This window comes from Anas platyrhynchos, chromosome 5 (genome assembly GCF_047663525.1).
Source record: "Anas platyrhynchos isolate ZD024472 breed Pekin duck chromosome 5, IASCAAS_PekinDuck_T2T, whole genome shotgun sequence".
NCBI classification, from domain to species: domain Eukaryota; kingdom Metazoa; phylum Chordata; class Aves; order Anseriformes; family Anatidae; genus Anas; species Anas platyrhynchos.
This window is the reverse complement of record NC_092591.1, coordinates 16467399-16479097: the sequence shown is the minus strand read 5'-3', so window position 1 is coordinate 16479097 and position 11699 is coordinate 16467399. Positions and strand designations below refer to the sequence as shown.

General features: G+C 44.4%; 1 protein-coding gene across 2 annotated transcripts in view; it reads right to left on the bottom strand.

Annotated features, from left to right (window-relative positions):
* Positions 1–238: 238 nt before the first annotated feature.
* ITPK1 (inositol-tetrakisphosphate 1-kinase) overlaps positions 239–11699 on the bottom strand; it is a 139947-nt gene continuing 128486 nt past the window's right edge. For both annotated transcript variants that reach the window (XM_027459635.3, XM_027459636.3), the window contains exon 11: positions 239–6872. In XM_027459635.3, the coding sequence (XP_027315436.1) occupies positions 6550–6872 (323 nt within the window). In that variant the 3' untranslated portion in view covers positions 239–6549. The remainder of the gene's footprint in view (positions 6873–11699) is intronic.

Genomic DNA, 11699 nt, shown 5'->3' with positions numbered 1-11699 from the left:
ACGAGGAATAAATTCTCAAGTACAGCCTGGATCCCAGTGCAGTTTAGATGTGCTATGCAGTAGTTACATAAATAGACTACCCACTTGTCTTGGAAGTCAAAACCAAAGCAAACCAGCCACTAATGGTGCTGCCACAAGATGGTCTGAAGTAACCGCAATCAACTACACTGAGGAAGCTTCCCCCAGTGAGCTGCTCACCTTGCTGCCCTACCCACTCATAAAGAGAAAGCAAAGAAAACTTGTTATAAGGCATTTATTTTCATTATGTGTTGGAAAGGGACAGTTCTGTCTTCAAAACAATTACAGAGAGAATGCCACAATACCTACTGTATATTGCTTTACTGGTGAAATCAAAACATTGTCCATCACAGGTGCTTGGCAAAATAAAAAATGAAAAGAAAAAAAAAAAGATATATTACCATTGAAATCATTGCTGTTAGATGAAAACACCATCTTCATTGTCAGATCTGATCAGTCATGCAATTAAAGATGCCAAATAGCAAATACTTCTGTTTTTTACAGTAAGCCATGATCTTTTAAGGGTTTTTATCATTCTATACAAATTTAAGTACAAAACGGGAATTGTGTTTCAGAAATCATAGTGAAGAGGGCTGAGGCAAATCACAAGACACACTTGTTAACACTGTACAGCTGGATTCGAACACAGATACTGACGACCTTGTGACACCTAGCACACATGAAGAATGGTCCCCAGGTTTCAGCCATGCCTAAGTGGGGAGCACGGTTGGCGAGTGAAGGAGAACATCCAACAGGACTCACGTGTGAGGGGGGCCAGCTGTCTCAGGACTGCCAAGGTCCCAAGGAATTACTGTCACTTGATTTTAAGAATGACTGCATTTTAGTATGTCGTCCTCACAAGGGTATACACAAGCCATATCACATACTGAATGAGAAATAAATAATAAAAGATACATCTAATACAGCTTTTATTTTTAATTATTTTTGTTTTTACAGCACTGACTTTACAAGAGGATAAACAACTCATTTTTAGGGGCTGCTAACATCTGAAACAAAGAAGTCACTATTTTATACTCAACATATACTCAACCTTTTAATAACTTTATATATGTATATATGACTTTTCACACAAAAATGTTAAAATAATTTATACCTAAAAACTACTGTGTAAAGAATGAAGGAGGAAATAAAATGTGGGTTTCCTTAAAAAGGATGGAAGAGGAAGACCTGATTTTCATGAACTCCGTTCACTGTTTCACCTATTTCTAGATTTTCAAGAGCTTTCCAGGCCATCAACAAAAACTTCACAATGCATCAGGAGCCCCATGCAAACTCATGGCATGCTGGGCAAGGCCACCATCAATTGAGCTCATGGCCCATGGGCATCTGCTGGTGTCAGCCCCAGGGTTTCGGGGTGAGAAAGGTGGAGAGGAAAAGTCTCCCCAGATTATTACACAACCAGGTGGAGAGGAATCCTGGCATGTTGGTATCAGGGCCCACTGGCCAGGACTTCACCCCCAAACCCTAGTTCTCCTCGCCCCATTTCAGCACATTTTTTAACACTGATTTTTTTCTTCCACAGGGAAACTGCACAACTAGCAGGAATGGACCAGACCCAAAGAGTCCCCTACACACATAGCGAGAACAATTCAGCGCCTTTGCTTGCTACAGGTATTGTTGTGCCTGCATTGCTGAGGGATGACTCTAACACCTCCACCTATACCTGGATCCTCTCAAACTTTACCAAGCTTCAGTAATTTCTGTGGCCATGTAAACACGACAGAATCCACAGAGGATGTGAAACTCACCCAGTCAAAAGCTCAACTTTTGATGGCCTGGAGATCCACACAGAGTGAACAGGGAAAGGAAAGGTAGTGAAGATGTGGAAAGTACTTTTCTGGAAGTTACAATCCTCTGAAATAGATATTAAAGCAATATTACAAATAAAATCAGCAATGTGATCTGCAACGGTGTGTCTGTTTATCTATGAAAGCGAGAGGAGATTATATTAAAGGAAATATTTTAATCTACACAAAGCATTTTCACATACTGCTATTACAGAACACACGGTTGCAACACCATAAAGTAATTGCATACTGAATACAAAAATCAATACATCTCTTACTAAAAAGGAGACAGGGAAAAAAATTGCAGGGTAATGCAAGTGAACTGCAAGTGTGCACATGGGAAGACTGCTACAGACTCAAAATAGACTCTATTCACTAAAAAAATACAAAACCCAAGACTTTCTGCACGGCTGTGGAAGAAGGCAAGGCTGTAAGCTAGTGTGAAAAAGCCCGACTCACTTGTGACTGCTGCCACACGAAGACTTTGGGAAACCAGTGTTAGTCAAAGAACTGATAAGCCTGGAACTTATTTTTGTTGGAGGGAAACAAAAGTTTCCATTTTCCTTTTTTGCTCTATTATTATTAATTACTTTTGCCAGTCAATTCAAACCTCTGGCCACCTTTATTCTGTTGCCTTTGGACTGTGTCCTGCTGCTTTTACCTACACTGCTTCAACCACTGCTCCCTGGCTGGACACAGCCTGTGGTTAGCAGGAGAACTTCAGGCCGTACCTCGAGCCATCCTCATTACTGTCAGCTCCTCCTGAACCCACAGGGTGAATTTCTTGGTTCGTATCCATCTGTCAGGACAGCAAATTAAGCTGCTGGTTCTCCATCAGAGCAACCTGCTGCAGACCTCTATGCAGATACTGATGCATTTCAAATGGGGATCGTTAGTCAATTTTCTCATCCCAACAGTCCGAAGGGCATTAATAAAAGCAGCACACCTCGTCCACCAGCCAGCCAACAGGCAGCTACACACGGAGCCTGGAATAGCTGGGCACGTGGTTAGCCAAGGCAGAAACGCATGGGTCAGGCGGTGGGTGTGTTACACGAACCCCAGGCATCAACACCAACACTCACGTTTGTGCAGGCTGCCTGTCTGCAGCTGGGCTTTCTGTAAGGATCTGAACATCCTGGTGCCGTCATTGCAAACCCGATCATAACATGGCAAATATCCCTACCGAGGGAGGATGATGGCGATGGCTTTGCGCCATGGGCACTAATGACACCATTCAAGTTCTCTTCAATCGGGCAAAATCTCCATCTACTGAAGCCAAGCACATAATTAGAGTGGAAATCACAGTCCAGTCTCCTCCCTCACGCTGACATAATGCCTGGAGAAGTTCCAGTCAAGGTACTGTTGGTTTTGTGGATTTATAACAGTGAAGCAGAACAGAAATAGATCCATAAGAAGCTAACTGGTGACCATGTAATTTTAACGTAATTGCTCCAATCAACACCGCAATAATAACTATGCCTCTAAAAACACAGCAGAACCTTTTCTAACCCACAATAGCAGAATTCAAACAGATGTTATGGAAAATCTCCCTCAGATTGTCTGCAATTTTAAGAGCAAGGGCATTCTGATATGGTCTAATATTACTATACGTCCTTACTTTTACAAAAAGAAAGAAGGAAAAGAAGAGACTACGGAACATTAACCAACTTACTGTGAAGCTTATCGTAAATCAAAACTATCCTGAACTTATCAAATGAGGCAGCAATTCAGAAAAGCACTTTAGCACAGGCTTAATAACATATGCATGCTCGAATGTTTCGCAGTAATGTAATTGTACATCTGAACACCTGGTAATTTACAGTTTTGGCTTTTAAAAGTTGGTCTCCCTATCTGCCCATGTGATTCAGCAACAATCTAGTATAGTCTTAGCCATAACAATAATTTCTGCAAGGAAATAGAGTAGTACAGCAATCGCATGGTAATTTATGAGACAACTCTATTGTAATGCCACATCACAACAGGTACCTGCATACTTGCACCTGGTAAATTAAAGTGATACCAATACATTTGATAAATAAAAAATAAATTACAGACTATGGGAAAAATGTCACTGATCACACCAATGACCTAAACTTGTTTTCTAATTACAGCCAAGGTCTGGAGTAATATTTAAATATAGCATTTCTGTAAGCCTTCAGAGAATTACAAAATAAACTTTTAACAATCATTTGTAAACAAGTTTAAAATGCACAATTATATTTCAGTAGTTTATTTTGGAGAAATAAAGCAGTGCAAAATAGGCCAACCAAAATTCAGAAGGCAGCCAGGAAAATAAAATTCTTATTTGATGTTCTAACTAGGAAACAGCATACAGACATTTCAATTGGATCCGACGCTAAGATTCATGTAAACATACTTGGTTTGAAAGGTCTTGAGTTACCAACCCAGTTTTAACATCATCGCTTCTTCCCCACCACCCAATTAAAAACACAAACAAAACAAATCAAAACAACAACAACAAAAAGCCCAACCCCAAGCCATTGTAATAAAGGGAGCAAAAGGCAAGTCTACAAACACTCCACCAGCTGGTTACAAGAAAGTACCATACAAAAATAAGCACTGGCAAGTTCCTTCCTGAGGGTATCTTTTGTTACACGCACAACATAAAAACACTTTTTATTTCAAACGAACAAAAACAAACCCCAAACTGTCGATGTCGATTTTATTTCAGTCATGGCTTTACGAAAGGTTTGGTCTACCAGGAATACTTGTACAAACCCTTGCCTATGTACATCTACCTGACCCACGCACACCAGCAGCACCCAGGCCTGCAAGCTGCAGCCATCGCAGGGTTCGGCAGCCTCGAAGCACACCAGGGCTGTGAGGGGCGCCCGGCTCACAGCTGAGCTGCAGCACCCTGGGATCCGACAGGCACCACGCCGACCAGGTCCTCCCAGTCCTTACAGGAACACCTGAAAGTTCATAACCCCTCTAGCGGTGGGATAATCTCTTGTGTAGATCACCCACAGAAATCCAGTCCCGGCTACAGAAATTCCCCTAGAATGGCACTTGGGGAGCAAACCCAATCTCTCTCAGGGAAAATCTCGTTTGCACAAAGTAATTGCTACACAACACTCGCCAAAATGTTATCCCCTCCAGGACTGGTATCACCAGGTAGGGCGCTGACTTATTCACACAGTTTACTCCTCTGTGGTCTACCCAGGCTTCAAACTCTAGATCCTTTCCTTCTGAGCAGGCATTTAGTACATGACACTGAACAAAGTGGTATTAAATGCTGCAGTGATGGGTACTTTTCACATACCTGCTATAGAAAGATGGAGATTACCATATCTGTAAGCTAGGAGCTGAACTAAGGACATTTTCTTAACACCACCCCCTTCAGAAGTATTTTAGGGCTTGCAGAGGGAAGGACAGGCCATTTAAGTCTACCAAAATAGTGTCTACGTTCTCGCACTGACAGACTTGGATACTTCCAGTTTAGTGTTCAGAATTGGCAAAAGCTTCAGAAATTCTCAGCAGCAGAAGATGCTGCCTTGCTGGAAGGTGCAACAGGGGGGAACACTGTAGGTTTACTGCACATCTCAAGAGATGCGATGAGGCTGTGCTATAGCTTCCACATCGCACCAAGCACTCCTGCAAATTACCACACAGCCTCCCCTGGAGCTGGCAACACAAGGACGCCATCCCTCAGCTAGGACTGTCATGTCCTGCCATCTCATACAGGTACACGGTTCTGCTCACGTTTACCTTGCAAGAGGAAAATAAAAGGCAGCGACTGTGTTAGCCCTTGGATCCACAGACCAGGGGTGCTGCTCCAAGGAAAGCGCCCGGCTCTGTTCGGCAGCCTGCTGGCAGAGCTGTCCCAGAGCCCTCCCAAGTGCACGAGGGAGAATTAAACGCCCTGCTAGGAGATGAGCTGCTCTTCTAGGATTTCACTGCTAGCAAATGATTGAAAGGATGATATTTGATCAACTAAATCACTCAACCTAACTATCTGCACCCTTTTTTTCAGACTCCGGCCTGCCTGGACACACTTCACTGTTGGCAAGTGTAGCTGGAAGCTGCTATTGACTGGAGCCATGAGGCCTGGGGGGAAAGCTGTGGAGCTGGGACCAGGGTGGCTCCATCAGATGTGCACCCTGAGCACCCAACAGCCCGGCTGCTCGGTGCCACTCCGAGTGCCACGGCCCACGGCAAGCTACCTGGCAACACCCCGAATATGTTTCAGGAGATTTGGTTTAGGGACACTGAAGCTGTCTTAGCTTTCTTTTGCAATGGCCTACCTAGAAAAGGGGAATGGGGAGCATTTTAGGCAAAAATCTCTAGCACTGTTACATTCATACATTCCTTTCAACATTATTATCTTCTTGAAACCATGAGGTCCGATTTTAAAATGCTGGTCACCAGTGATTACAAAGAACAATAGAAACGAAAGAGCAACCCTCCCACAATGAAAGGTCTAGTGTTAAAACCCACGTGTGTGTAAACTCACTACAGATTTGCAACTGGAATCTGATGAAATGGATCTGAATCACTTTCCCACCCTCTCCCTCTCAGTCCATTTCATCAGCAAATCAGGTTAAATCAAATGGAAGTTGTTTGTTTTTTTGAATTATTTTGCTTTTTTTTTGTGTTGCGTTTTGTTTTCCTTTTTTCACAATTGTACTGTTACAGCCTGATCTGGTTCTGGGACCACAATTTGTATCCCTGCGGCTTCTCCTCAGTCCATGGAACTGGCGAGTTATTGGGAGGAAGCTTTTGTCGCCAATGTAGCGACGCAGTGCTGCTGGAAGCTGGGGGACACTGCCGAGTTGCAGCCTAGTCTCTGGTGTTGCAGTTTTACTGAGCTGTTGGTCTCGCTTTCCACAATCCAGGAGGAGTCTTTTCCCATGACGCTGAGGCAGCCCGTGCCCGCGCAGCATATCCGCTCGTCCATGATCCCGCCGGTCTGCTCAGCCAGGAGCTTGCTGCGGTTTAGCTGGGTCACCTCGGGTACCTGACCCTGCAGGACAGCAGCTATGTGGTTCAGGAGATCTGTGAAAAATTCCGAAACGCCCTCGTAACCTGAAAAGGGAGAAAAAGAAGCAGAGAAAAAAAAAGGCAATTAAAGCATTTCCATAAGTTCTCTGAAAGGCCTCTTCTACCAGTTTATTTCTTGGGTTTTCCTTGCCCTGCAGCTTATCATAAAACGACTTTTTTTCCATGATGTCCCTGTGACTGAAAGCAATCCAAGTCCAGGTTTTTCCCTAACTTACAAGCTCTGTGGTGTAACACTGATCTTCTGCATCCTGTTCCAGGATACGCTGCAGAGACTGACTCTAAAGCACATTTTCCCTGAGGGTCTGGACCTTCTCTAAAATTTCCCAACAACGCCCCCAGTTAGGGAAACCTCAGAGAATAGCTCAGCATGCTTTACACCCTACAGAAAAGGCAGTGGGAAAGAAGCAGTGTGATGCTTGTCTAATCTAACCTGCCTTGGCACTTAAAATATGTTCCCCACTAGAACAATGTCTGAAAAAAACACTCAGGGGACACTATGCACATGTCGATGATACAGTATTTGGTAGAAACACCAGGATTTGTTTTCAGCACTGAAACCATATTTCTACATGGTTCTGTTATGAGATTCCAGACAATTTGCACTGCAATTTAATAACTATTTCCTGGTTTAAAAAGTTGGTCAAATACCTGAAGATACTACATTTTTCGTGATAAAAAGGGGGGTGGCAGGTGTGCAAAGCTTCCACTTCCATTTTAAACACTCTGGTATGGGCGCAGTTTTATCATTACATTCATGTTAAAACTGAATGAGACACGCACTGTGTCCGTACAGTGTTTTGCAATAGATCATAACTATTACTGCATTAACTGCAATTGGCATCCATCTGATTTAGTATTTAGAGGTGACACGACATGCAGTGTATTTGATGGGCTAGGCTGATTGTTTTAACATGTCTATAGAAGTATTCTGCAAGTGACCCAATATTAGGACAGGGGACTGAAGCAATAAATAACAGTTTAAAAGTTCCATGTGAATAGCACACATTCAAACAGATAAGCACATGAGCAGAACCAGAGACCACAAAGTAAATGTATATTTTAAAACACTTTTAGTGACGTGATCGCAGGGCAGAAGAGTCCCTGAGAGCCATAAATAATTCAGCTTTAATCTCCCTTCTCCTGTAAAAGCCAAATTCCTTTGGCAGTAATAAACCAACTTCCTGAAAAACACAAGGTAAGAGGATAATTTAACCTTGAGATAAATGTGGTGGTTTCATGGTGTATTTATAACTCATACATTAACCAATTAACTCTTATTTAGGCTGCTACATTGCTTTGGATTTTACTGCACTCGACTGTAATTCTCCTAGGTACTTTGTAACAGGTCTCATATGGTTTGTGTGACAACAGCTCCCCGTTTTCCTTTCTCAAAGATCCTTCAAGAAATTCCCCAAACAAATCAGCCATTAAAAAAACTTAAAGTTTCCCAGTGCCCCCCCCTCCCCCCCCCCATAACCCATCCATCAGGGACAACCGGGGCTCTCGTGGCCAGCCAGGGGAGCCAGAACAAGATCTCCACCTCTTTGACAGAGGTGCTTGTTACACTTTCTTGCTTATGTAAAAGCCATGGGATTAGCCTTCAAATCTACTCAGAGTGCTTCCAGCTCCCTGGGAATAAGCCATCTCCATAGTAACAGCTTTAATATTCAGCGAGGAGACCCACAGTACCCTAGTGTTTCATGTCTGCTCGGTGAAAACAAGCCAGCCTTGTTTGAGGGCACACGGCAAACTCACAAAGAAGTTACATTAAATATTTACTGGGAATAAGGTGGCTAGTTATCCAGTCCTGAAAGCAGCAGATGCTACAGAGTACGGACGCATATATACATTTGAGGCAAGCTTCCTCTGTGCTGGCCTGCTGCACACTGGGTGGAAAGGCCCAAATAATTCTGCTTGGTCACTGAGAAGAAAGTTCACACCATTAAAAAAATATATACAGGGAAGGGAGGAAGAGAACCAGGGTGTCTCAACTCTTGAGTCACAATATGGGGAAGGCTGCAAATTCTGTCGGTATTGCCTCACTCTCTTCACTGGCTGCTGCTGCAGATCTTTCAAAAACAAAGATCTTCAGGGCTGAATTTTGCTATGACGAAAAGTCTCCAGAGTCCTCTGGCAGGGCATGGATAGGAAGGAAGTCACCCAGCAAACACAAATGAAAACAGGTACCCTGCACCTCTGAGCTCTGCAGAGTCAAGAAATGCCTGTGGGCACTGTTACGCTAGTGCTGGAGATGCTTCACACCTGACTGGAACAGCCCTTCCTTGGCCTGGCACCCACTCTGGTTTTCTGCACCTTGGGCAGAGAGAACTGGAGAGCCCGGGGCCTGCCCTGGCAGCAGCATGCCCACACACACAGGGAGCACGTCCGGATCTGATGCTTCCAGCTGCCAAATATAAGCACAGAGCCAGAGGGTCACACGTCCTGGTGACAGGCAGCTGCTCGGGCTCAGTGAGATCCCCAAGGGATCCCCAGCTGCTGCGACACAGCAGTGGACCCCACGGAGCCTCTTCTCTCCGTTACCTGAGGTCACAACACAAAATCCATGCACTATGTGCCTAGGCCTGCAGTTCAATATTTCAGCTGGTAACCACAGCTAAATATAGCCCAGGCGGTTTCCTACAGAACAGCAGACACAATAGGCCTTCTGGGCATTTATCTTTAAAATCTTTTTGAGGCGTGGCTGGTGCTAAATGAAGCAGATAACAAATAACACCCTCCTACGGGTACACCTTGCTGTATGGCAGGCAGCTAACCACCACAGAGCCACTCATTCGCTCCCTCCCTCCCCTCCGCAGTGGGATGGGGGTGAGAATCAGAAAAAAGCTAAAATTTGTGGGCAGAGACAAAGACAGTTTAATAGGACAGAAAATGAAGGGAAAAAAATATTAATGACAAAAGAATATACAAAGCAAATGACGCAATGTGCAACTGGGGTGCAGCAGCACCCCGGTCTTATTGCTCAGCACATCCTCACGTGGCATGGGGCATCCGTTTGGCCAGTTTGGGCCAGCTGTCCTGGCTGGGTCCTCTCCCAGCTCCTTGTGCACCACCAGCCTGCTCACTGGCAGAGCAGTGTGAGAAGCTGAAAAGTCCTTGGCTTAATGTAAGCACTGCTCTGCAACACCTAAAACAGCGTTATTAAAACAGCAGTGTGTTATCAGCATTATTCCCATCCTAAGTCCAAAACACAGCACCATACCAGCTACTGGGAAGAAAATTAACTCTACCTCAGCCGAAACCAGGACACATCTGCTCTAAATTCTAACGTTACATAATCTCAAGATGACATCCATGGATTGGCAGGTTCAAATGAGCTTCAAACCTGATAGACACAAAAGACAGCAGAAAAGAAGCCAATCCCCTGGGAGCTGGACGTGGCTTTGTTCAGGCCTGCCCCGTGCTGTAGCTTGAGCTCCATGAAAGAGGCTTTGAATGCTCCTGAAAGGGCACCTCTTCCTCTCCCTCCCCAAAATGCCGTGGTGCATTGTAATGTAACAGGTCCCCAGGGGGTCTAACTTGGCTCCAATTTGGCTCTTCTGCAATCCTTGCAGGACAGGATGACCTGAGGAGGAGGAATGAGGGAAAGGCCCTTCCTGAGACTGCAGTGAGCCAGGAACAGCGTGATCCCACTGCTGACACAGCCCATCGGGGACTCTTTTGAGCAGGGCTGCATTTCAGCTGCTCATTTACAAGGTGCTGACTTCATTGATGAAGTCAGTCCTTGAAGCTGCTCACCCTCAAATCAAACTAGCCCCTGGAGCAAAATGCATCTGCCTGGCCTGAATGTGCCTTTGAGCAGCAGGATATTCCATGTTGAGATATAAATTTTCTTCGCCATTGTATTTTACCCTGTTACTTCTCTTCTGATGCCAGCAGCCCTTAAAAGCACCTCATCTCTCAGTTCTGCTATCTTCTACAGATTTTAAGACCCCCAGCATTCTCTCTTCCACATGTCTTGTTCCTGCTGCTATCCTCTGGACTTTCTCCAACTGGTCTTTAACACCCTACTCCATGGTGATAAAGCCAGTAGATACCTTCACTACCCACGTGTTCACCACCCCAAAACCAAAAAAAATCCTGTGTGATACCCAATGTAGAACTGTCCACAAGAACCTATCCTGTGCTTTCAGGTATCTTGAAAGGGCTCTATTAAGTTGACGTCTCTTCAAGGTCCAATTATTGTGCAGACTGAAATGCAGGACTTGGGTTGAGTATCAAAAACTATTGCCTTAGGGTAGAAGTACAGCAGAGCATGAGCATTACAAGGCGACATTACTCCTCTTTAAATAGTTAAGTTTGCCACTAGCTGCCCCCCAGTCTGGGCTTTTCACCATTTCAAGAAAAGGTGAAGTTCAGTCTGTGCAAAGTACCAAATCCAGAACAATACTCACAAATAAAACATAACCCCATCAACAGACTGCAAAAAATGAATGCAAAATTCAGGATTGCAGGGGGATGTCTTACATTGCTGACTTCAATACCCAGTGTCTGAAATATACACCCATTCATAAAACAGATTTGGCTCCATCTGACACCTAATTTAGGTTGTTTCACTGCTCTTGACAGAAGAGTTTTCATAGATTTGCAGACTGCATCAACACCGTATGGTAGAACCAAGCAGCAAAGTGACCTTAGAACAGCAGGGCTGGAGGAAAAAGGAAGCCAGTCACTGTAGAGACAGGCAAGACACAACAGGGCAGCACTGGGACTGAGGACTTGGATTGGTGGATCAGGGCAGGCTTTCTAGTGTAAAGATACCTCAGCCACATTGAAAATTCAATCTTCAGGGACAGCTTAAACTATGTGAGAGTCTGCCTGTATCTCTGGAAA